The following is a 26,407-nucleotide window of genomic DNA, read 5'->3' on the forward strand; positions in this document are numbered from 1 at the left end:
TCTGGGTTTGATTCTGCTATTCAGGAGCCTAGAGCCCTGACGAGTCTACCTTAAGCTTAAACTGATGCGGGAGGGTGCGGTGGGCGGAGGCACAAGATGACAACTAAAGCACTTTTCAGATCTCCTCTTCATAATTCACCTGCTTTAAATCTTGGCTTCAGTCCCTTTTTCGCTTTTTGTTTATTTTGTTCTCAAAAGCTTTATTTTTAATAGTCCCAAGCTGGAAATAACTCAAACGTCCAGCAACAGGTGAACGAAGAAGTTGTGTTGCGTTCATATAGTGGAATTTTATTCAGCAACTTTATTACTAACTTACTTAATGATTTTATTGGAGTACAGTTGATTTACAATGTTGTGTTACTTTCGGATGTACAGCCAAGTGATTCAAATATATTTGTGTACATATATTCTTTTTCAGAAACGTGAGAGCCCGCCACCTAAGACCACGTCGTCTTGCCCTCTGTACAGAAATGGAACCACTCCCTCGAACTGGCTTTCTCGAAGAGCTAGAGAAATGCTAAACAGTAACCGATCTGGAGGACGAAAACAATGTGGCACTAATTGTTCAGTTTTCTCCAGGTCACGAGCGGAGGAGGCTGGCTCCGGGCTGCTCAGGCCAGCGCGCGGCCAGACCGTCTTTGAACTGCAGGTGAAGAGGAGGCGCCCAAGCCTCAAGGATGCTCCCCACACTCGGATGGGGCGGGTCTGCAAGCAATGCCGGGGGCCGGAGGAAGGCTCCCATTGGCTGAGGGCGGGTGACGGGGTGGGGCGGGCGCAGTATAAGGGAGGGGGTGTGCGTGCACCGTGTCAGTTTCGGAGTCCCTGGCGTCTCACCTCCGTGCGGCGGCGTCCGGGGCGCGCCTCTGCCTAGGGCTATTTCCCCTCCTCTGCCCACCCGGCGCCCCGCAGCCCGCTCCAGCCCCCGGGCCCTTCCTGCCTTTCCTCCGCGGTCCTTAGAGCCGGGAGACTTTTCTGTCTCTTTTCTCTTCTTTCCTCTTTGTGGCTCCAAAAACCCATCGCGGCGGAGCTCCCGGCTCCGGAGGGAGTTCCACTTGCAGCGGAAGGGCGGCCGCCCGCGCACCGCACCGGCCCCTCCTGCGACCCCACCGACCGGCAAGCCCACCCCGCCTGCCCGCCCCGCGCCTGCCTTCGTTCGCCCGAGGAAGCCAGCCGAGAGTTCATTGATGCACCCATTCCAGTGGTGTAACGGTGAGTCCGGGGCCTTGCGGGGGTCGGGGGTGCAAGGGACGTGGGGCTGGCCGGAGCCAAGGAGAGGGGGGCGCCAGGTTTCAGATCGGAGGGGTCCTTCTCCCTCTCGAGCCAAGTTTTTACTGCAGTGGGACCGACGAGGAGGCGTCCTGGCGCTCAACTCTTGCTCTGCACAGCGCGGAATTTGAAAGGGGAAAAAAAAAAAAAATCCAGGTTTCACTCCAGGGCCGAGAAGGATCTCTCGAGCGGGCGGGGGTCGTGGGAGCCGAGGGGTTCCCGGCCTTTGTGTGGCGGCTCCGCACTCATACCCGCTTCCCTCCTCGCCTTTGTGCGCTCCGACTCTTGTTCTTTGTTGTGGTTGTCGGCGGAGAATTAAATCCGCGCTCGGGCTCGGATCTCCTAGAGGGAGCTCAAGTTCCTGGTCTGAAACTTTGCAGGCTATTTTAAATATGTATACAATGCAGCGTGCAGGACGGGGCGCGGGGGCGGCTTCCCCTGCGCCTTTGTTGGCTTCGCACCGGCTGCTGCGGGGCTTTGTGCCCGGGGATGACGCCGGATTAATGAGCGTGCCTTTATTGGATTGATAAAGCCGTGTAGATCTCCTGGCGCCCGGCTCCCCTTGAATGCAGGGCTTGCCTGGGGAGCTGTGCTCACTGGCCCCAAGGCCAGACCACGGCACCAGCTCCTGTGCCTCAGTGGTGTCCGCGCCTCCGGACCCAGTCTCCCCTTCCTCCCCAGCCTGGCTGGTGCTAAATGCATCTCACATTTAGGCTTTTTAACAGTTTCCCTGACTACAGGTTGGGCTTGAGGCTGAATCCTTGTCCAGGCTACCTGAAGAGACGCCCTTCTAGGCGGTCAGTTCAAAACTTTGGCTGCTAATACCCTCCAGTGACCCTGGGATCTTGACTGCCTTGTTCTAAAGCTTGGAGAGTTTCTGGAGAAAAGGGGGAAGGGCGGGCAGGGGCCAGGGGCAGGGAGAAAGAAGCAGCTGGCCTTATCTCTGAGTAGGGTAGGCTGGCTAGTTAGTGGGGGGGGGGGGGGGGGGAATCCATTCTTGAGAGCAGACTCTTGCCAGATCTTGCATTAATTATTTCAAGAGCCTTTTGTTTTAAGGCAGGGTTTGGGCAGCCTGTGTCTGAGGGGCTCCCATCCCCCTCTTCCTCTAGCTGGTAGGATCTAATTTCCTGAAAATGAACCAAGCTGTGTGTGTGATCGGAGGCATAGCTGGAGTGGGGGCGGGGGTGGGGGTGGGGGAGGACAGTGAACCCCCGCATCTGGGAAAGATTCCCGTTGGCTGGGAAAGAGAAGCATTTCCCAGATCCCCTGGTCGTTCTTGGCCAGCCCTTCTCTTGACGTCACTCCAGCTCCCAGCCCGCGAGCTGGGGGATGAGACATTCTGATGTCAAGGCTTTCAGAGGTCGGGGGAAACAATGGAACAGACTTCAGGAGAAGAACCAAGGTAGCTAGCTGTCAGTGAACACTAGCCCTGGTTCTGGGCCGCCCCCTTTCATAGGTTTTTAGACCAGCAGAGCACTTGCTGCTTCATCTTTCCACTTTATAAAACATGTATTTATTTCTTATTGATTTATAGTTGACTTGGGTTTCCCAGGTGACTCAATTGTAAAGAATGGCCCTGCTAGTGCAGGAGACACGTGTTTGATCCCTGAATCAGAAAGATCTCCTGGAGAAGGAAATAGCAACCCACTCCAGTATTCTTGCCTGGAGAATTCCATGGATAGAGGAGCCTGGCGGGCTACAGTCCATGGGGTCGCAAAAGAGTTGGACATGACTCAGTGATTAAACAACAACACAGTTGACTTACAATGTTGTGTTTCTTTTTACTTCTTAAAGTAATGGAGAAAGGACTGTTCTCTGACTCCAGGGAAGAAGCAATCCCTCCCCAAACACCTTTGTGATAAATATCTGGAGCCTGTCATTCCTGGGGTTAAAAATTCTTTCCTTATAAGTTCAGAGGAAAAGGTACACCACTGTCAGCTTTTAGCCCAGTGTATTTTTTGTCTACTTCTTTGATCAGAAGGCAAGCAAGTGGACCATCTCCTCTTAGTCATGAAGCTCTTCTCACCCACACCTCTTTATCATAGAAAGTCCCAACTCGCTGACTCAGTCCTGGAGCCCCAGGGAAAGCCTCTCGGCAAGGTCAGATGATCAAAATAAACTGATACGTTGCTGAGGCCAGAGTGCCTTCAGAGTGCATACATGCAAACCCTCTGCGTTGTCCGTGGTTATTGCCATGCAAGGGAACCAAATGAGGTTCTTTGGGACCCTATGGATGCCAGGATACAGCTGAGGAAAGGTACAGGGTGGAATTTCCCTGGCGATCCAGTGGTCAGCTTCCAATGCAGTGGGTGCGAGTTCAGTCCCTGGTCAAGGAACTGAGATCCCACTTCCCTCCCTGCCAAAAAACCAAAACATAAAAGCAGTGCTGTAACAAATTCAGTGAAGACTTTTTAAAAAAATAAAAAAAGGTACATGGAGAGTCAAGGCAGATGGAGGATTAGCCTCTTACAGCATCAGCTGTTGGTGAAACGGGGCAGGGGAAGACGTGCCTGGTGGGGAAGAGGCCTCTTTGGCATGGAGGACAGTTACCTGGAAGACAATCCCAAACACCATTTTGCAGAGTAGATAGAAAGTTGTTCCTGCCTGGCCAGTCCAGCATGGTGTCTTCACGGAAATATCAATCTCCGTTGGCCCACAGAGGTCAAATATTTGAGCGGAGGCTGAAGAGGTGGTGAAAACTTTCTAACCCATGCTGGAGGCTAAGAAGCAGGGGTTTAGCAAAGTTTAGTAGCTAATTACTTTTTTCCCAACTTTAACCCAGAAGTCTCTCTGGACAAAAACTACTTTTACTTTTTGTTTCCCCACAATGTCTAGATCAGTGTATAAATCAAGCCAGAAAGCAGTACTTGTTGGTTGACTGCTCACCCGTCAGCTGAGGGCAGTTTCTGGGCAATTTTCCCAAACTTTGGTCTCCATACTTTGAAGCAGGATCTTTTGCCAAGAGGACTAGGTCGCCTTGAGAAAAATCAGGAATCACTTCTCTGTTAACCAGTTACTGAAAAAAAAGCAAGCATGAGGGTAGGCACTGAAAAAAGACCAAGGACGAAAATTCAAGTTGCTGTCCTCGGACCTAGGAGTACTCAGGCTCGTTAGAACTCTCTGTCTCTGATGTCAGAATTGTATGTTGTTGTCATTGTTCAGTCGCTAAGTCATGTCCAACTCTTTGCGACGCCATGGACTGCAGCCTGCCAGGCTTCCCTGTCCATCACTATCTCCCAGAGTTTGCTCAGATTCTTATCCATTGAGTCGTTGATGCCATCCAACCATCTCATCAGTCAAACACCTATGTGCCACACTTTCCACGATGGAAATCTTTGTGTCTGTCTTCTTCCCTAGACTGTAATATCATCTAGTCTTTGCTTCCTTTTCCTTCAGTGTCTGTCATGGTACTTGTCATGTAATCAGTGTTTAATGCGTGTTTGAGTTAGATGAAGCTGATTCTAGGAATCGTAGGGCAACCTAAGACAGTCAACTGTGCTGGAACCGAACACGTGATACAGGCTGTGAGCGCTATAGTATTCGAGCCGGGGTTGGCGGGGGGAGTAGGGGGTCCTGGAATACCACAAAGACCAGCCTTGCGGGACTTTGGGAAGGGAGAGAGAGTTTCAGGCCGAGAAAGTTGCATGAGCAAAAGTTTGGAGGCAGGTGAAGCAAGAAATAGAGAGGAGACTTGCTCACCTTGGGTGATGCTGGGGGATACTGAGTTGGGGAGGAAGTGAGGGGACCCAGCGCATTCCTCTTTGGGAGGACTAGAAGCCTGAGTTTGGTAGATCATAGTAGAAAAACGGAGTGGGAGGATATGCCAGACATGTGGGCTAAATTAGAGGAGGGACTAGACATCAATTAATAGGGACTTGGAGTAGAACTGGGCTCCAAGTGTGTTTGGAATAGAAACTTGGCAGGAGAGCTGGCATACAGTCTGAAAGAGGTCTGGAAGGGGCTTGTTATATTGGTCACTAGATTGATCTCAGGGATGAAGAGGGTGGAGATGTGTGAGGTCAGAGATGACTCTGGTCTTTCTAGTCAAGTCTTCTGCGGAGCTGGGGTTGCAGCCCTAATTACGGTGTAGCATTTCAAAGTATATTAATGGCTCCTAACCACAATGTCAGGAAAGCACAGAAACCCGTATTGAAGGCCTGAGTCCTCCTCCCCTCTCTCCCCACCCGCCCCTCCACGGCTTGTGAGATCTTAGTCCCCACCTTCCCACTCCCCTCACCCCCACCAGGGACTGAACCTGTGCCCTCAGCAGTGAAAGTGCAGAGTGCTAACCACTCAACTGCCAGGGAAGTCCCCGTAGGTCTTTGAAGCCAGGCCTTCTTAGCTGTTTGACTATAGGCGTTATTTAATGATTGACTCCTTTTTCAAACCCTGTGGAGGGGGTGGGGAGAGTCCATTTCATGGTGATGTTGTTACAAAGGTGCAGTTGGTAGCATGAGATGTGTTTGGCTGGTAGCGTGTGTAAGGGCTTCCTAGGTGGCTCATCGGTAAAGAATCCGCCTGCCGGTGCAGGAAACTCAAGAGACATTCGATCCCTGAGTCGGGAAGATCCCTGGAGAAGGAAACGGTAACCCACTCCAGCAGTCTTGCCTGGAGAATCCCATGGACAGAGGAGCCTGATGGGCTACAGTCCATAGAGTCGAACAGAGTTGGATACAACTGAGTGAATGAGTGCACACACACACGCGCGCGTGCACAAACACGTGTGTATGATGAAGTCTAGCCTTCCTGTCCCAACGCTTTCTGAAATCCAAGACTCTGGGGCTTACCTGTCAGATCACTGATATTTTTGCCTGCTAGGAAGAAAAACCACTCACCTGATCTGTGGTTAATTCCTTTTTCTTTTTCCCCCCTTAGAACCTTGTTAGACAATTTTCTAACTCTCAGGACCAATGGTCCCAGGGAGTAGCTCCAGGATTGATTTTTCCAGCCACTTGACAGACCGCATCTTTCATTCCTCCTCTTTCCTTGTCTTCTCTGCCACCAGCTTTATATTGAACTTCCCTCTTACCAGCTGTAACTTGGCTTCCACCATTCCAAATGCTTTGGAGAGATGTGACCCAAAAAAGGAAAGTCTTGTCTTTATAGCAGATGTTCTTCTCTTTGTTTTTCTTCAGCCAGCACCTAATCACCTACCTTTGTTGGTGTTGTCATAGTCTCTGTGACCCCATGGACTGCAGCCCACCAGGCTCCTCTGTCCATGGGGTTTCCCAGGCAAGGATACTGGAGTGGGTTGCCATTTCCCTCTCTTCTCCAGGGGATCTTCCCCACCCAAGGATCGAACCCCCGTCTCCTTCTTTGGCAAGCGGATTCTTTACCGCTGAGCCACCAGGGAAGTCCAGTCACATACCTACCCCAACACCAAGCCCTGGCAAAAGCAAGGTGATTGTCACCTTCAAATCAATCAGGATTTACTCCTGAGTCACGTGAGTGAAGCTTCTAGTGGCCACCCATGCTTGCCACACTGAAGGGACCTTGTTAAAACGTAGATTCCGATTCGCTTTGATGGAGGCTGGCCTGAGATTCTGTGTTCTGCATGCTCTGGGGACGCCACTGCCATTAGCAGACCGCTTGGTGAGGCTTTGAATAGCAAGGGGGAGGGTAGCCAGGAAAAGTGAGCTGCGCGCCCCCCCCCCCCCCCCCCAATTCTGGAACGCAGGCCCAGACTCAGAGTGAACAATTTCTATTCTGGTCTGGGTGCAGCCTGGCTTCTGGAGCAGGTGGCTTAATAATGACAAATGACCTTTGCAACTTCGCTTTACAATTTGCAAAGCATATTTCTTACACCACAGTCTTCGGTTGCCTCTGCACTTTGCTTGTTTTCCTGTGACAAAGGGGGGAGCTTTTTAGCAAGGTAATTTCTCAGAGGTCGCATAGCTAGGGAGGAGTGGGATTGGAGCCCAGATGTACGTTTCCTCACCTGAGGCTCCCCGTCTTGCTAGTTCATCCTAGGGGCTTCTACCAGACGGAAGTGAGTTTTGCCTGATTCCTTGATCCCCTAGAAGGGAGTGCTGGTTGAAGTACCATGTGTAGGATCCCGTTTCCTAGATTGATTAAATCATTTACCCAAGATCATGTGGCTAGTGTTCGAATGAGGGTGTAAATGTAAGTCCTGGAAAACAGTGAAGAGGTTCTTTAAAATACTCCAAGTAGAACTGCCACATAATCTAGCAGTCCTGCTTCTGGGTATTTATCCCCAACGCCCCCCAAAAACACTCATTCAAAAAGATAGTTGTACCCCAACGTTCATAGCAGCACTATTTACAGTAGCCAGGACGTTGGAAGCAACCTGAACATCAACCTGAATCATTCAGGAAACACCCAAACGAACTCTTTGGCCAATCCAGTATAATCATGGAAAACTAATCAGCCATAAAAAGAAAAGAATGAAATAATGCTCTTAGCAGCAATGGATGGAGCTAGACATAATCATCCTAAGTGAAGTGAGTCAGAGAGAGAAAGACAGATACCGTACAATATCACTTATATGTGGAATCTAAAATATGACACAGATAAACTTGTTTACAAAACAGAAACAGACTCACAGATGTAGAAAGATAGAAAACAAGCTTACAGTTCCCGAAGGAGAAAGGGAATGAGGGAGGGGTAAATTCGGAGTTTGGGATTAACAGATACCAACTACTGTGGATAAAATAAATAGCAAGGACCTACTGCATAGCACAGGTCCTATTCTATATTCAATATTCTATAATAAGCCATCATGGAAAAGAATATGAACAAGAACACATGTCTGTATATGGATATCTGAACCACTTTGCTGAACATCCGCAGTGAACACAACATTGTAAATCAATTATGCTTCAATTAGAAAAAAGTAAGCCCCTGAGTCAGAAGCTTGCCATTTCTCGCTGCATCCTTGCTCACGCAGAGTGCCATCAGCCTCGGTAGTAAATTTCCCACTGTCATAACACTTGCCCTCCCCTGTTCTCCGCAGGGTGTTTCTGTGGCCTGGGACTGGTGAGCACCAACAAGTCCTGCTCCATGCCCCCCATCAGTTTCCAAGACCTTCCCCTCAACATCTACATGGTCATCTTCGGCACGGGCATCTTCGTCTTCATGCTGAGTCTCATCTTCTGCTGCTATTTTATCAGGTGGGTAGCTCGCTGGCTGACCTGGGGTCCCGGGGAGGGGGAAGTCCAGGAGGCGGCGGCCATAGGTAGGGTGAACCAAGTGAGCCTCCTGTTGCCGAGTCACCGGCCTCCAGCTGGGGCTCCTTGCTTTGAGGACAAGACTTAAGCCTGCCGTTTGCTGGGCCCCTGAGGCCTGCTGTTGCTATTTCCATCAGCCTATCAAGTTGTTCCAGAGCATACAAGGTCAGCATGGATCAGTCTGCATCCCGCCTGCTGGCCAGTTCCTCTCATGTTGCCTAGAATGACCAAGTAATATCATCAGTGGTCCTTCGCCATCTCTCTCCACCCACTCACACCCCCTGGGTGGCCAGGGCTAAGGGGGCATCATTCCAACCCATGGCATGACCCTCTGCCCTCCTGGGAAATCCTGTTATCATCCTTCTAGATGCTAATATTAGCAAGCTGGTGTCTGCAGAGCTGCCTGTTTGTACTGCCTCTTAACATTTGAGAGAATAATAACTGAAAACCATCACTTCTTATTGTGTGGGGGTCCAGGGAAGGATTGGAGCTTAGCAGGGCGAGCCAAGCTCCAGGAACTGTTTTCTTTGCTTCTAGACAAGGGACTTGGTGGCTATCTTCTATCAAAAATGTAGGGCATGCCCGGTATTCAGGGTAGAAAATACAGTAGTGTTTCTGAACTAGGGAGCCCTGTGGGTGTTAACAATTCCCCGTTGTATGGGTCTGTCCTGTGTATTGGGGAACATTGTATACCCCTGACCAGTAGAATGTCATGGTCCTGACAGCCATTGTGATAAAACCAAGCCACACGCCCACACACAGACACACACACAAGCTTATGATTACCCAACGCCTGGGTAGATGGACATCAGCTGGGGTCTGGTATCTCATCAGATCATCTAAACAGCTTAAATTAAGATGAGGGCTAAAGGAGTTCCCATGCCCCGCGGAGATATCCTGGTGGGTTTGAGTGGTGAGGCTGGAGGGCCAGCAGACGCTTGTTCAGATTCCTCGGGCGAGGAGCCCCTTCTTAAGAAGGGGAAGTGCCCTGGGGCCCTGCTCTCCTTTGCTTCTCATCCACTGCCTCAGCCCTCTTTTTTTCCTCCAGACTTTAAAAAGTCCCTGGGACTGGAATTTTCCACTTACAAGGCTTTTTGCAGAGAAGGTAGTGGTTTATTTCCCCGCCTTGTACCACTGAGTCTGAAATTTGCATCTCATTAGTAAGTGAGGGTGTGGGTAGATTTCCGGTATCTCAACACCCTCCTCCACACCCGCCCGCCCCTTTCCCCCAGCTGAAGTTTTCTTCCTCAAACTTTTCATCTTCCTGACCAACAACCACCCCGCTCTCTGCCTATGAAGCAATGTATGGAACTCCCCGGAGACGGAAGATGGAGGCATACCCAAGATTTATGTGCAATGCTGGCAGGAGGCTGTAAAACCAGGCTGTGTCTGGCCCCTACACACACACACACACACACACACGCATACGCATGCATGCATGCATGCACATCCCTGCCAGGCTGCAGAGGTGGTCAAGAGGAAACTCTGCAAAATCACTCTGAGCCAGTAGGTGGGAGTCCCAACTTAATTTCCTAGTTCTGCCACTAATACGTGTGATCTTGGGGTTTAAGCTCCTCTTTGCCCAGGAATTCCTTGTGTGCCAGGCACTGTGCTGACCACCTTTTATTAGTCTGCTTCATAAATAAGTAACTCATGCTCAGGCGGTTAAAGAGCTGCCTGAAGTCCTGTATCTGGGAAGATGGTGAGATGGGCTCGTCCGATGACAGTCAGAGAGGGTCTTTCGGATTCCGGATGTTGGCCTTCCCAGATTCTTATTCCTTGAACGGGATCATCTGGGGCTCCCGTGGCCACCCTGCTCACAGCCAGATACCATGGTGCTGCAGAAGGATGGGCTGGGAGCTCTGGGTATGGCGGGTTTATTTTTTTTTTTTGGCTGGAGTTGGTGACCACATGATACCCGAAGCTTTCCCCCCGCCGCGGGGCTGCTAGGCGCCGCCTGTTTTCCTTCTGCAGTCATCTGCCCCTTCGCCACCCCGCCCTCTGTCCTGCAGCCCAAAGCCGGTGTGACCCTGGCGTCTCATGGCTCCCCAGCCTTGCTGGTATGTGGCAGCCTGGGAGCGCCTATATATAGAAAGACACACAAGCACAGAAGCCACTTCCTCTGCCTGCTTCTCGGTTTCCTCCTCAGCCAAAATAGGCCTGTGACCCCCGCTCCCGACCTGCTGAGCTCATCGGCCCAGCTCCCCCGCTCCGTCTTCCCCAGCCGCCCCCAGGAGCTGATCTCTGCCCTACACAGGATGGAAGGGGCCCCGTGAAGTACAAATCAGGCAGGAAAGAAACGATTCTTTGCAGGACCTGCCCGCATTGTTTGTTGCAAAAGGGGAAAAGCCAGGAAGCGCCCACTGGCAGCGGCTTGAAATGGGCTCATTGAATTCAGGGTATTTTTAGCTGCTTTGCTCACCCCAGCAGCTGAGAAGGCCACCTGTCCCGAGTTGTTGGCACTCCATTCCCGCTGGGATGGCCCAGAATCTCTGCTTTTTTGCTTTCGTTTTCCTTGCAACCCTTTTGGCCCCATTTCATCCTAACCTCTACCTTCCTGATATGGAAATCTACAGGCAGAGTGAATCTAGAGCATGGCTCTGAAGCCTTCACTCTTTGAATTGATGGTCCTGGACTCTCAGAGTCAGGCTTCTGGAGAATCCTTGGGTAAGACCATTAAATGGAGCCAGCCAGACAGAAGGGCCCCCCAGGTATCCTACGACAGAGCAAGCAGAAAGGCACTGCGTGTACTGCGTAAGTGTAGCCATGCTGCAGGCGAAGTAAGCGAAGCTCCGGAGATGTGACATCCCCTCTCTCTGAACCAGGAAGCCGACAGGCTCCTCGCCACTTCCTTATTTACTCTGTACATACCTGCTAAAAGAGCAGCAGTCTCTCCCTAAGAAGGCAGCTCTGGGCAGCCTGGCAACAAGAGTACGTTTCTTCTTCCCCAGATGAACCCAGTGTCAGGCAGGTGGCCCTTGATCATTTAAGTGCATCCTTCATTTTGAGTGCATCCTTCCCCGCCCCTCTCATTTGGAAGTGGGGACACAGATGCAGGTGGTGCAGGTAAGGGGGGAACAGTGGGAGCACTGGTTGGACCCTCAGCCCATCCCTCCAAGGACCAGAACCCCCCACCCCACCCCCGATGAGGGACGAGGCAAGGGGCGGGGGGCAGGCAGCGGCTGTACTGCCTGGTCCTCAGCCCCGAGGCAGAGGGACACTGGCCTCATCTGTCCCCTGACCTCCAGTTAGGAGCCATGGAGGTGGAGGTCGCCAGATCTTATCTGCCCCCCCACCCCCTCCCCGCCCCGGCTGTGCACCAGGCTTTCTGCATCCTCCTTTGCTCTGGTTCCAGCATCTTGGAGCATCTTACCTTGCTCCCTCCTTTCAGTTAAGGCTAGTGATTGAAGATTCTCTTCCTCTAACTCAGGCCAGCCTTTTTTTTTTTCCTTTCATAAAATGCCAGATATTACAGGCTTTGCGGGTCATACGATATCTGTCTGAACCACCCAGCCCTTCTGTGCAGAAGCAGTCATAAAGTATAAGTGGCTGTGCTCTAGTAAAATTTTATGGGCATTGAAAGTTGATTTGCATATAATTTCCACATGGTATAAAGTATTCTTTCAATTCCTGCTTCCAGCCATTTACGAGTAAGCAGAGTTCTGTAACCAACAAGGACCTAGTGTATAGGACAGGGAACTCTGCCCAGTGTTAACGTGGCGGCCTGGATGGGAGGGGAGTTTTGGGGGAGAGTGGATCCATGGATGTGTATGGCTGAGTCCCTTCACTGTCCACCTGAACGTGTCACACCCTTTGTGTGTTAATCTGCTATACCCCCTGACAAAATTAAAACTTTAGAAAAAAAAAAAAAAGGACAGGGCTTCTCTGGTGGCTCAGTGGTAAAGAACGCCAGCTGTCAGTGCAGAAGACACGGGTTTGATCCTCGAACCAGGAAGTTCCCACGTGCCGTGGAGCAGCTAAGCCCATCCTCCGCAACTGCTGAGTCTGTGCTCTAGAGCCTGAGAGCCGCAACTCCCGAATCCACGTGCTACAGTGGCCAAAGCCCGCGCACCCAGAGCCAATGCTCCACAACGGAAGCCTGAGCGTCAAAGCCAAGAGTAGCCGCCGCTTTCCCGAAACTAGGTAAAAGCCCCCGAGCAGCAGCAGAGCACAGCCAAAAATTAAATAATAAGATTATATATATAGGGAAGCACAGTTCTTCGCTTCTGGGTCTTGTGAAACAAATGGTTAGCTGGCTTTGACTCTAAGGAGACTGATTGGCCGCCCCTGTCCTAACCTGGTGGTTCTCTGATGTCTTCTTCCAATAACACAAATCTTTGGTAGAAATGATTCCTGGGAGAGAAAACTCCATCTGGTCCCCAGGTACAGGAGGCCATAGATCTCCCTGCACAGTTCAGAAGGTTTCTCTCACTGAAAATAAAAGAGCAAAAAAAAAAAATCAGTGCATCGTCTCAGTCTTGGCCATTGGCACAGTAAGCCATTCAGAAAGTTGGTGGCTTGTTGATTGAAAGGGTGTTTCCCAAAACCCCATCCTATGCCCAGGAGCATGGTGTGTGCCACCTGACTGTGAGGCTGGCCACAGTTTGTGTTAAAGAGCTCAGGCTCTGTCATCAGATCGACTTTGGTTAGAATCCAGGATCTGCTGCCAGGCAGCTCTGAAGTTTGGGCAAGTTATTTAGTTTTTTTGGACTCCGTGTTCCTTGTCTGCCAAGAAGCACGTCTCTCCCTCTGGAAGGTGTTTGAAATTGATGAGCACAGATATGGAGCTATATCGGTACAGAGATCGACGCCCAGCAAATCCCCCATCACGGTTATGCTCCTGCCGTTAGTAACGGCGTGCTGTGGCCATTGTGCTCTGGCCATTGAGAGTCCGGCTGTATGCAGGCCACCAACTTGAAACAAAAGGAGAAAGACAAAGAAGGGATTGCCTGTGCTGCCCTGCTGCTGCGAAGGGGGAAGCGTGTGCTCTGCCTCCAGAATACTTGTGTTCTCTGGGTGGAAAATTCCCCAGGCTCAACAGATGTTCTCCTGCTGCCCGGGCTTGGTGGAAATAGCCCTCTAAAGAATGTCTAACTTCCAGGACTTCCCTGGAAGTTCAGTAGTTAGGGCTCCTTGCTTTCGCCGCTGAAGGGGCCAGGTTTGTCCCTGGTCAGGGAACTCAGATCCCACAAACCACGTGGTGTGACCAAAAAACAAAAAAAAAACTAACTTTTGCACACTCAGCAAGCAGATGGTTGATCTGTCTAGTTGGGGAGCCCAAAGGAAGTGACCTGCCTGGAAGGAAGGTGAATGAACTTTTAGGGTGCCCTGCTGGAAACCCCACCCCCAGTCGAGGGGAGGTGACAGTGAGTTTTGAGGCAGTTGAACCTGAGAGTCCGAGTCCTTACCCCAGGCTGGTGACCTGCAGAGGCGTTGAGGCATACTCTGTCTATGGGTCGCACCTCCCCACCCCCAGAAGGAAGCCCCAAGCCGCCGGCCTGTCCCTCCTGCTCTGAATGGCTGTTTGTGCAAAGACATAATGACTTCTTCTCTCCCCTCTTTCTTGCTTCCCCCAGCAAACTCCGGAACCAGGCACAGAGCGAACGATATGGATATAAAGAGGTAAATAAAGTGCTCGTTTTGTCCTGAGACCTCTCCCCGCTCCACCACTACTAGCTCAGCTAGAGATGGCCGGGGGAGGTGGAGGGAAAGGGGAAGGGGGCAAGATGAAGCTGGCCTGTTCTCCCCTTGGGCCTAGGGAGGGTGAGGGTCTCCCTGGACAGGGCTGGGGGTTCCCTTCCTCGGCTGATGTCACCTGGCCCCACGTTTCATTTCTTCTAACCCCAGGTCTGCCCTCTTTTTTCCCAGGTGGTTCTTAAAGGAGATGCCAAGAAGTTGCAGTTATACGGGGTGAGTGCTCTGGGGCAGCTCGCGGGGTGCCCAGCGGGTAAGGCAAACCTTCTCCAGGTCTGAAGACCTTTTTAGGAACCTTCTTAGTCCCTGCCACCAGGAGGTGATCAATGTGCAGGATCCATTATGTCTGGGACTGGTGCAGGCAGAAAACAAAGGGGGTCACAAAAGGGTTTGGGTACATGGTGACCTGTGACCCCAGGAAGCCTGCTAGATGTATTCTTAACAGGGAGGGCAGTCTCACTGCCCTGGGCCAGACTTCACTAACCTGCTGCGTCCCACCGTCTGGATCCTAAAGGGGTCACCTTTGTGTGTGCTTTGGCCTGGCGACTGTGGATCTGACATGCGGGTCCAGCCCTCTAGTTCTCCCCTTTTCCCCTCCATTCTCCCCCCTCCCAACCCATCACACCCACTTCCTGGGGCACCTCAGCTCCCAACTCTTTTAGGATTACACCATTTCTTCTTCCTTTCCCACCTGTGCCTTTGGGGTCGCCTAACTCATGTCCCAAGACTTCCGTCCATAACCACAAGCGCTCATGCAGAGAGCGTGTGAGTGGTTGTCCAGGTGTGGGAAGAATCACCGGTCCCATCACGCACAAGACTAGCCTGGACATGGCCTCATTTCATCCGTTTCTTTGGGGCCCATGGTCATGATGTCCCCGAGTTCTGATGTTTCTTAAGCGCTCCTCCAGAAGAGGAAATTCAGCTGGGATTGAGGGGTTAATATACTAGGATGCAAGGCTGGCTTTAAAGAATGGAAACCATACGCCAGACCCCCATCCTTACCTCTAGTTATGGATAAGTGCCCCCTAGTTGAAAGTCCTAGGCTAGAAAGACTCTTAAAAAAAAAAAAAGGATGAAATAATGCTATTTACAGTAACATGGGTGGACCTCGAGATTATCGTGCTAAGTGAAGTCAGACAGAGAAAGATAAATACCATGTGATAACACTTACATGTGGAATGTAAAATATGACACAAATGAACTTATCTACGAAAGAAAAGCAGACTCAGACATAGAGGACAGACTTGTTGCTAGGGAGAAGGGGAGTAGGGAGGGATGGATTGAGAGTTTGGGATTAGCAAATGCAAACTACTATAGGCAGGATGGATAAACAACGAAGTCGTATTGTGTAGCATCTGGAACTATATTCAGTATGCTAAAATAAACCATAATGGAGAAGGATATGAAAAATAACGTGTATAACTGAGTCACTCTGCTGCACAACAGAAATTAACACATTAATAACAATTAAATGCTTTTTATCTGTATTATCTGGCACGGGAGCCAGTAGCCACGCTGTGGTTGTTGAGCATGTGGCTGCCGTGACCAAGGAACTGTTTCATTTCATCTACTTGGATCAGTTTACATCTGGAGTTGGTCCGCCGTGGATCGTGGCTACCACGTGTCAGGGTTAGTTCTGTCTTGGGTGGAGACAAGGTGATGTGTGATTCAGGAGTGGCGGGGAGGCTGCTCCCCGGCTCCTCTCAGGCGGCTCTCTCTTCCCACAGCAGACCTGTGCCGTCTGCCTGGAAGACTTCAGGGGTAAGGACGAGCTGGGTGTGCTCCCGTGCCAACACGCCTTTCACCGCAAGTAAGTGTCCGACGTGGGACTGTGTGTCCAGGTGCCTTGGAGCCAAATAAGCAGGGAGCATCTTCTAGAGGGCGGCTTCCCAGGTGACACAGTGGTAAAGAACCTGCCTGCCAGGCAGGAGACTCAGGTTTGATCCCTGGGGCTCAGGAAGATCCCCTGGAGAAGGACGTGGCAACCCACTCCAGTATTCTTGCCTGGGAAATCCCATGGACAGAGGAACCTGGCGGGGTACAGTCCATGGGGTTGCGGAGTCGGACATGACTTGGAGACGGAGCAATAACAACAGTCTTCTAGAGGCTCCAGTCCCTGCCCTTCCCACTCACCCCTTGCTGATGCCCTGCATCCTGTCTGCACACAGGCAGGCTGGAAGGGTTAGACCAGGGCAGAGATAGAGAGATTCTTGTCTGGAGAAGCAGCTGGGCTCTATGAAGGGGCAGCCGGAGCACGCTGGTATCTTCTTCTTAGGAAGTAACAGGTCGGCTTCTGCCCGCAGGTGTCTGGTGAAGTGGCTGGAGGTGCGCTGTGTCTGCCCCATGTGTAACAAGCCCATCGCTGGCCCCTCCGAGGCCTCCCAGAGCATCGGGATCCTGCTGGACGAGCTGGTGTGAGCGCTGCCTCCATCCCAGGCGTGGAGAAGACCTCTAGCTTCGTGGGTGCCTGGTCCTTCCTCGCATCCACGGTGAACAAGACTGGCGGGTGGTGAGGGTCCTGGTCACCTGGAGGGGAGGGGATGCCCGGCTGGTCTTCCACCATCAGGGTGAGACCAGACTCGCCCACTTCCGCCTCCCGAAGCCTTCCTCCCTGCTACCCAATGTCGATGGCCTGGCCTTGCCGGGATCGGACTCTGCCCGCATCGTCCCTGCTTGGGGAACAGAAACCCACTCCTGTTTGGCCAAGAACTTGCAGCTCACCCTGCCTTGAGGGTCTCCCCGAGGAGGACGAGCTGCCCTGACCTCAAAGAAGGGGTGCGATGAGCAGTGCCACGCCTGTGACCCCACCACCACCTCCTCGCCACCGCTTCCAGAGGAAGGCTAGAAGGCAAGGGCAGGAAAGACGGAGGAACCAGATGCCTCCAGTGGAAGCCAGGGAGGCTCTGTAGGAAATTGGGAAGCGCGTGGACGTGCAGAAGAGGAGTCAATGTTTACACGGGACCTGCGGAAACGAAGGCTGGCCGGCCGGCCTGCTGACTACAGCGGGGGGCGGGGGGGGGGCGGTGGTGTTGGGGGGCAGCCCCCACCCGCTCTTAGCATCTGAGGTGCTTATCCATTCACTGTTCCTCGGTTGATCTCAGAGCTTCCTATTCCGATAGGGTTTGAGCGCCCCTCCCCACCCCTCCCAGAGGAAGGGCTTATTTTACACCCAGGTGTATTCCCCAGGGTTTGTTTGTTTTTTTGTTTGTTTATCTTTTCTAAAGGAGCAAAAAGGGGCCTGGAGGTAAGGGGCTGTCTGAAGGTTAAGGTCGCAACAGACACCCTCTTTTGCTTTGTAAATAGTATTTTTATACTTCATCCTCACCATCTCAGGCTTTGTACATGGAATCCCCCAAATGGAGGGACTGGGGGCTTTCTGTTCCTCCCCCCAAGTGGGTGAGGGTGGGAAAGAGGTATGTATTTAAAGAAAATTAAATTTAATAACAAGTTTCTCTAACCTCCTGCCTGTGGTTGTGGCTTGTGTCTGTCAGCCCTGTGCTGCAAGCAGAGGGAACAGAGGCCTCCAGCAGAGTCTTCCCGCTTCCCCTGTGCTCGGAGCAGACACGCGCACAAAGGTCCTAATCCTTGACCAGGAGAATTGGCTTTAGGTTAGTATCTATCTGGGCTTCCCAGGTAGCTCTGTGGTAAAGAATCAGCCTGCCAATGCCGGAGAGACAGGTTTGATCCCTGGGTCAGGAAGATCCCCTGGAGAAGGACATGGCAACTGACTCCAGCATTCTTGCCTGGGAAACCCCCTGGACAGAGGACCCTGGCAGGCTATAGGCCCAAAGAGTTGGACATGATTGGGCAACTGAACAAGAATGTAGTATCTATCTGTTTAGCATAGGTTAGGACTAACATCAGTGTGCTTGAAAACCTGGCTGAACCAGGCTCACTCAAGTGATCTCTAGAATTTCTTTTTTTTAAAGCTGGTGTATGGTACCAGAGCATTCCAGCTCCCAAGACTTGTCATTCCTAGAATTGTCCTTGTAACTCACTGAGCTCTTTAAAAAAAAAAAAAAAAAGCCTCTATGCTACCATAAAGGCTTGATTTCTTTTGCTGGTAAGACTTTTTCTTACCCACTAGCCGAGAATCACTGACCCATCCCAGCCTGCACCACATCTAGAAATAACTACGTTGTTAACTTTTTAACACATTTTATTTAGTTTTGGCAATGCTGGGTTTTTGTTGCTGCGTGTGGGTTTTCTCTGGGCCTGCTCTTCATTGCGATGCGTGACCTTCATCAGTTGCAGGCTCTGTAGCTGTGACTCGCGGGCTTAGTTGCCCTGAGCCATGCGGGATCTTAGTTCTCCAACCAGGGATGGAATCCGAGGCCCCTGCACTGGAAGGGTGGAGTTTTAACCGCTGGGCCACTCCTTTGCCACTTCTTTCTTCACTCTCAGGGGTAACCACTGCTCCTTAGAGCCTCCACCTGCTGCTCATTGCTACCACGCTCTGCAGGGTTGGACCTCTTCTTCATTGAGAGCATCACTTCCTCTTGGTCTGCCCACTTGCTATAGTACTGTGAATACAATGTATTTCCTGAGCAAGACAAGAGTCCTCCCTCTCACTCTTGCCTCAGCCTCCCGGTGGATGCATCAAGAGAAGGAGGTGGGAAACAGGTGGTCTAGAGGTGAGGGTGGGGAGGGGCGGTCTCGACCTCTCCCGCTCCTCCCTCCCCACCCGGCTTCATCTCAAGGAAAGCTCGTCTGTGTTGGAGTAAAACTGGAGTGCCAACCCAGGAGTGTCTGTGTTGCAGATTTGCATAGCATTGTCCTGAAGTCAAAACGGTGCTAGGAATGGTAAGGTAGGACCTTCATGGTTCCCATGCAACTTGGTAGGATGGTGCTGCAGCAGAGATGGGAACACCAGCTAGTTTGTAGCTGGTCAGATGGGATGTGATCAGTAGCTGATCACCAGCTAGAATAGTCACAGGTCCCAAATCCATAGGCATAAGAGTGGTCTTGTTAGTTCAGCGTTTCTAGAGGATCTACTGCCTGGGCCAGGCACTGTGTCCGGTGTTGCCGGAAGACAGGACCGCCCTGGCCTTGGGGAAGGGCATGAGTGCATTGTAATTTGGGTGAGGAGCTCGTCTGATAGACCCTTAGCTTAGCCCCTGGTGTGGAAGTGACTGCAGAGGTGCCTGCAAGGAAACGGTCCTCAAGGTGGGGCTTGCCAGTAACATGGAGAAAAGAATACAAGGGTTAACTACCTGTGGGCGCTGGAGACCACACAATCCATGTGAAGTTGGGGTGAGGGAAAGCTGTGGGTGAGAGGTCTCTATGGCGCTAGAAATCGGCATGGGGGCTTCCCTGGTGGTCCAGTGGTGAAGACTCCTCCCTCCCAACTCGGGATGCATGGGTTCAATCCCTGGTTGAGAAACTACATGCCGTATGGCATGGCCAAAAAAAAAAAAAAAAACCTGGACATCAGTTGGCAGAAAAGTCAATGGTTTTCTAATCTGAACACAAAATATTCATGGGCAATTACTGTGCTAAGTAGTTCCCATTACTGAAAATTTGCACCCTAAATGTGTTTCAAGGAGTTAAAAAAAAGGAAGGAAGCTGAGTGATAGTCATACATCCCAGGATTATGACTTCAGTGAGCATATCTATGGTGAGCAAATACCATCCATCAGTCAAAACATAAGGAGCACTTACCTACCAAGTTCTTTCACAAAATACATTTTGCTTTTCTTTCAACATACATTCCTTTGAGTTTGGGATCAGGAAAGGAATGTTGAAAAGCACATTATGGCTTACTCATAATTACATAGATACAAGCATCAAAACCAAGGCACAGACTTGAATCCTGCATATCTAAGCATCGTTGATTTTCATGCTCCGCATAGCTTTGATAGCAGATTGCTTGCTATGAAGATACTCAAAGCTAGCAGGTGCTTTTAGCTCCTGGGCTGATGCAGTCGTGGAGGACAGGAACTCTAGCTCACTGTCAAATGGTTTGTGGATGTTTTGAAACTGCAATGGATTGCTGTTTTTAAAGAAATTTTAGGTGGATCCACCATTGAGAAAATACATAATTAAACTCGGAGCAGAATTTGAAAAGCGCTGACTTGAATGGGATGTCCTTGGATGGGATAACTGATGTTGATGAGTTGTGCCCTCCCATCCCCCCCGTCTCCCATCAATTCTTCCATCCTCACTGGCACTTTCCCCCTTCTCAGTGGGTCCTTTGATGCCTGCTCAATTGTGCCATGTTCCCCTATAAACCTAATTCAATCCCTGCCTTTCACTCTGCCGCACTCTTCTGTCTTTCTGGGCATCAGAATAACACCTGGAGTGCCCTTGACTGTATCCCTCACAGGTGAAGTTTCTTTTAAGGCCATACACATGGTTTCAGAGGGACAGATGTGACCGAATTGGGGGCGAGAAGGACAAAGGGATGACTAGTCATGCAAGCTTGTACAACAAAGCCATTCATGGGAAAAGAGGCAAGCTGTGTACCGTGCCCCAGGCCAACAATGGCATTCGATTCCCACTGATCCGATTTTATAAAGCATCATAGGCTTCCTCCTTGATAAGCTGGCAGACTCTAGACAGGGAGGATGCCACTGATGTCACCTTCGTGCTTTGTCATAGCCCTGGATCCTGTCTCCTTATGACAGTCTCAGCTGCAAACCAGAGCCTGCCCTCGGCAGACAAAGGGGAAACGAACAGCACTCGGAGGCCCAAGATAATGGCTTCTGACCGTTCATCACCACCTATCAGCTCCCCACTGGTGCTGCAGCCCAGCACATTTTCCTTTTTCTCTTTTTGTCCATGCCTCTCAGCTTGTGGGATCTTGGTTCCCAGACCAGGGATCCAACCTGAGCCCTCGGCTGTGGAAGTGCAGTCCTAACCACTGGCCCCCAGGGGATCCGCAGCACATTTTCCTTATCCATCCTCTCTTCTCTCTCTTTCCTTTCTTTCTCCCTCTTCCTCTGTCTGAGGCTTCCCTGGGGGCTCAGATGGTAAAGAATCTGCCTGCCATGTGGGAGGCAGACTCAGTTCTTGGATCAGGAAGATCCCCTGGAGAAGGGAATGGCAACCCACTCCAGTACCCTTGCCTGGGAAATCCCATGGACAGAGGAGCCTGGCGGACTGCAGTCCATGAGGTGGCAAAGAGTCAGACATGACTGAGCGACTAACAACTTTCCTCCCTCTTTTTCTCCATCCCAGCCTGTTCTCTGGTATGAGACAGAGCCCCAAAGCCATTGCGGAACCCTCCTGATGGACCATCATTGTCATCAGTGGTTCAAAAGATACCCCAGTTCTGAGGGGTTGACCACCAAATGGTTGTGTGAGCAACCCCAGGGACCAGCTGTGTGTTTGTATGTATTTAGTATTAAAGGTGGCCATTAAGTCTCAAGAAGGCGGCTGATAGCCTTAAAGATCCATGGTGGTGCTGATACATTAAGGACATGGTGCAATGTGAGAGAAGCCAAGAAATCCAAACCCCAAACAAGGAAAAACCAGCCATGCTTCAGTGGGAGAACTGGATCTGGAAATACAGTGGCTGTCAAGTTGGGCATGTCAGAAAAAAAAAAAAATCCATACAAATCCAAAATGCAGTAGTGAAGCTGTACACAGTCCAGGAGTCATCCTCCTGGCCTTCTTCAGTATCAAGCAAATCTCTCTGGGATTACTTTGCTCAGATTTTATGTCTGCGAAAAACCAAGAAAGCTATAAAAAGGACCATGAGAAAAAAGCTGGAGTATTTTAAGTGTGGATGGATAAAGACCAAGGGGCAAGAACTCGGTGGTGACATTCAATATTATGTTGCAAGTATGCATCTCTATCATGGACTCTGATATTCCAGAAATGTATTGTTTTCTTTAAGTTATCTTTGACCCCAAGCCACCAATTCTCTCCCCATCTGCAGTGCTTGCCTTCCTCCCCAAATTATTCATGAATCAGAGTCTCACACAGATCAACCCCCTCCCTCCATCCTTCTGAAAAGATGATTTAACCACAGAGATGTCCACGCTCCGGTCCCCAGAGACTCTGCCTCCATCACTGTTGGTGTCCAGTTTGTTGTGTGTGAAACTTGTTGGGATGTTGAGAGACCCTTTGTCCAAGTCCCACATAGTGGGCTCCATGGGCACCATCTCTGGAAGCTACATGGGAGCTAAGGGCAGGTTACCAGTAAACTTGGGACCGGCCACTTCAATCCTTTCCAGGCTGAAGAGTCAGTTGTAGAGTGAGTCACCTACATTCCACAACAAACATTTTGCTATTTCTGTTTTATCCCATATCTATCCATCTAGCCTTAGTTCATGTGCTATTCGGTTGTTCAAAGCAAGCTTCAAATACCAGTACACTTTAACAAAAAAAATTTTTTACCACACCCTGTGGCATGTGGGATCTTAGTTCCCCAACCAGGGATCGAACTCTTCTACACTGCATTGAAAACACCAAGTCTTAACCACCAGACCACCAGGAAGTCCTCAAATACTAGTATACTTACATTAAGTTGTATAGCCAACTTTTTTAAAAACAAGTGAACTGCGTATAATCAGAAATCTGCCTTGCATATGAAGAAGATGAGCATTTTCTGATAACTGGCAGATACATGGTGATGAATGGCTCTGACTCAGGCTGGTTTGAGAAATAACTCAGATATGAAATCATTTTATATTGAAAATGTGGCCATAAAGCACCTTTCACTGCCTCAGGTAATGTCTACCTTGCTCAATTATACACTGGATGTCCAGGGAAAAAAAGAGAGGATGAGAAAGACAGAACTATGCATCCAAAGTGTGAGACATCCTTCTCTTCCTGCACATATTAACCTTGCTTGCACATTTACCCATGGAATATTCTCATTTTGGACTTTTTCCACACCCTAAATTTAGCAAGCTAGAATTATCTTTAAGGCGCCACTTGAAGCAACTCTTTTGAAAGGAAGAAGCTAGGGGGTTGGGGGGTGCGGAATTCTGCATTTCCTTGTGGTTAAGATGCCGTGGTCTCAATTTAATTCTTCGGCCAAGACGCAGACTCCTCCTTTATTGTATGCTGAGGGTAGAGCAAAAACAGTCTCGCAGCAAATTCATTACAGGTTTGTAAGATTAAAAACGTATACATTCGGATTAAGAAACAGGCCGTGCATTCCAGGCGTTGTGTGTTCTGGCCACGGTGCGCACTGAATTGAATAATTGCCTTAAGCGTGCCAGGCGGATTTCATTATTTAAAAGGAATTCTCTGTCTGAGTTTTTAATGCCTAAGAAAGTCTTTAAAAGGAGATCTAAGGACTTTTTCATTTATATACTTTGAAACACAAAAATCTTCATATAAAATCTGTTTGTTTTTTATTAAAGTGTGACATGCCTATAGAATAAAATAAATTAGAAGAAATTTCTTTAAAGCCTGGCTGACAATGCAGGAAGCCAGCACAGATCAAGAAAGAGCTGTTTTAAATGAACGAGTTTTGCTCATAGTGACTTGTTTTAAAAGGGGTAAGGGCTCAGGGGTTGAGAAACAAATGGTTGCCTGGCAAGAGTCAGCGATGAACTGGGGCTATGTTTTAGGAAACCAGGGGTCCTCTCCCTTCTGCTCCTCATTATGAGGTTAATTTGTTGAGTGGAATAAACAGAGCCAGCACTGGAATCCAAAGAATGGGTTTTAAACCCAACTCTGCCTCTAATTAGCTGGGAGGCACTGGCCTTGTATCTTACTCTCTTTAAGCCTCGCTTTTCTCCTCTGTAAAATGGAGATCGTGGGAAATGCCTGGGAGTGTGGTTAGGAAAAGTACATAAAAGAACACTAACAAGGCTCAAAGTCACTTTCAAATATAAGCTCTTTATGTTTCTAAAGTCAGGTCTCCAGATAAGGGGATTAAAAGATAGATATCTCAGAAATAAGTCTTGTGGATTTCTCCGAGTCGTCCTAATGAACACAGCATCCTTACGGAGCACAGACTGCGTTGCAGATGCTGCATTCATTTTTTAAAACTTGGGGTATATTGCTTTACAATGTCATGTTTGTTTCTGCTGTGGAGTGAAGTGAAGCAGCTCTGTGTATACATATATCCCTTCCCACTGCCCGCCCCATGCCGCCCCTCCAGGTCATCACAGAGCGCTGAGCACTATACAACAGGTTCCCACTAGCTAGCTATTTACCCATGGTAGTGCGTATATGTCAACTCTAATCTCCCAATCCATCCCACCCTCCCCTTCCTCACTGTGTCCACACGTCCATTCTCTACATCTGGGTTTCTGTTCTTGCCCTGCAAATAGGTTCATGTGTACCATTTTTCTAGATTCCACTAGATGCGTTGATATACGATATTTATTTTTCTTTTTCTGCATTCATTTTGTATAAAGAAGATTTGCTTTACTTCACTGGGCATAGCTGAGACCTATGGAATATGCCACATTATGGAGAAGTCGTACGGATAATTGTACTCAGAGTCACGTGTTGAAAAGTACATATTTCAGAGTTTTCCTCTTTATTCAACTGCCAGTGCATATTGAGTGCTTCCCATGCGCCAACCCACAAAACCAACATGGTTCCTGCTCCTAAGACACTTACTGTCTAACAGGAAAGACAGAGAAAAAGCAAACCAAACAGACACACAGCAACCACGACAGAGTATGCAGTGCCTTCCTAAACTAAATGGGCCCCGGGTGTGGAGCTGAGGCCAGGAAAGGCCTTTCTGAGACCAGAAGAATGACAAGAGGTCGAGAAAGACCCGACAGAAGAGCATATGTAAGGACTTGGAGGCTAAACAGGGCTTGAATTATTGGAGAGCAAATCCAGCGCGGCTGGAGCTCCATGAGAAGTCGGGGAAGACAGTATAAAATGAGGCTGAAGGGACTCAGGGCTCAGATCACGTCAGGGCCCGGGTGAGGAGGTTGAATTTATGATAATGGGATTGAAGCACAGAAGTGACGTGACTTGAGGGAGTGGCTCCATGGAGACGCAGTGCTGGATGAGAAAGAACGCCAGCGGCCGGATGGGAGGGAGGGAATAGCCAGGATGACCGTCAGGTTTCAGCCTAAAGGACTTGGTGGGTGGAGGGTTATTCAAAAGGAGCAAGATTATGGAAAGAAAAGCTTTGGAGAGGAAGATTCAAACTTCAATCTAAAACTGTTAAGTTTAGGAAATTCCCTGGCAGTTCAGTGGTTAGGACTCTCCACTGTAGAGGTCACAGGTTCAAGCCCTGGTCAGGGAATTAAGGTCCCCCAGGCCAGGAGCAGTGCTGTAACAAATTCAATAAAGACTTTAAAAGTGGTTCACATTTGGAAAAAAAAAGACTTGGTGCTTCCACTCTAGGGGGCATGGGCTGGCTCTCTGGTCAGGGAACTAAGATCCTGCAGGCTTTGCAGTGCAGACAAACAAGAAAAAAGAAATAGGTTTTTTTTTTTTTAAAATTATATTTACCCACGAGACCTACAAAAGGGGATAGAAGGAGGTAGAGATTTGAGTGTGTGATTCTGAAGGTCAGCGGTGGGTATGGACATCCACAGTGGGGTTTGGACACCCTAACCCCTAACCCACAGTGTTGAAGGCTGTGGGCACTATAAGATCACCTCGGGAGAGAGGGTCGGCGATGAAAAAAAAAATAGATACCTGATGACTTCTGGGAAACTAGAGGCTGTCAATACCAGGAAAAAGGGAGATGATCCTGAAAGGGGTGACAGAGAGACGGAAGGAAAACCAGGAGGCATGGGCTCGTCATAAGCAAGAGAAGATGGTGCTAAGGAGAGGAAGGTCAAGAGCCGGGTGTTTCTTAGGTAAGAGGGATGTGAAAGTGTCCTCTGAATCTGCCCATGAAGGGGACACTGATGGCCTGAACAAGAGCAATTTTGCTGGATTCAAGGGGGTGCAGGCTTGGTTGAGTGTCTTGAAAAGTGAATGAGAAGCAAGAAAGAAGCCTTTGTTTAAAAACTGAAAAGAAATAAGTGGATCTAAATGTCTATCAAGTTTGTCACACAGCCATCAAGAAAAGGAAATTTATTTCAAGTGATTGGCATCTTGATGGCAGCTGACTGATCAGGGTGGTGGTGGCTGAAGGTTGTGGTGGTTGTGGCAATTACTTAAAATAAGACATCAGTGAAGTGGGCCAAGTCGACTTCCTTTCATGAATCATTTCTCTCTAGCAGACACAGCTGTTTGATAGCTATCTATCCACAGTAGCACCTCTTTCAACACTGGAATCAGTCCTCTTAATCTCTGTCCCGCTAAGTTTTATGTTGTGTTCTAATCCTTCGTTGTCCTTTCAACAGTCTTCACGGCATCTTCACCAGGAGTAGCTTCTA

At 49.7% G+C, this 26,407-nt stretch overlaps 1 protein-coding gene and 1 long non-coding RNA gene across 3 annotated transcripts; one reads left to right on the plus strand and one right to left on the minus strand.

Moving 5' to 3' along the window:
• The first annotated feature begins 797 nt into the window (after nt 1–797).
• On the plus strand, nt 798–17,604 carry RNF122 (ring finger protein 122). Of its 2 annotated transcripts, none has more exons than XM_020910107.2 (6): nt 798–1,209; nt 8,240–8,396; nt 14,030–14,075; nt 14,322–14,363; nt 15,875–15,957; nt 16,451–17,604. In XM_020910107.2, exons 1-6 carry the CDS (start codon nt 1,185–1,187, stop codon nt 16,563–16,565), a joined length of 468 nt encoding a protein of 155 aa, XP_020765766.1. In that variant the 5' UTR covers nt 798–1,184; the 3' UTR covers nt 16,566–17,604. The 2 variants fall into 2 exon arrangements, with proteins under 2 accessions (XP_020765766.1, XP_020765767.1); XM_020910108.2 differs by having other exon boundaries at nt 15,878–15,957.
• LOC139032582 (uncharacterized) lies at nt 8,019–12,116 on the minus strand. Its single transcript, XR_011485114.1, has 2 exons — nt 11,325–12,116; nt 8,019–8,671 (listed from the first exon to the last, which is right to left on the minus strand). It is a non-coding gene; the product is annotated as an uncharacterized lncRNA (long non-coding RNA).
• Nucleotides 17,605–26,407: the final 8,803 nt, after the last annotated feature.

The sequence above is a fragment of the Odocoileus virginianus genome, chromosome 32 (genome assembly GCF_023699985.2).
Source record: "Odocoileus virginianus isolate 20LAN1187 ecotype Illinois chromosome 32, Ovbor_1.2, whole genome shotgun sequence".
Classification (NCBI taxonomy): domain Eukaryota; kingdom Metazoa; phylum Chordata; class Mammalia; order Artiodactyla; family Cervidae; genus Odocoileus; species Odocoileus virginianus.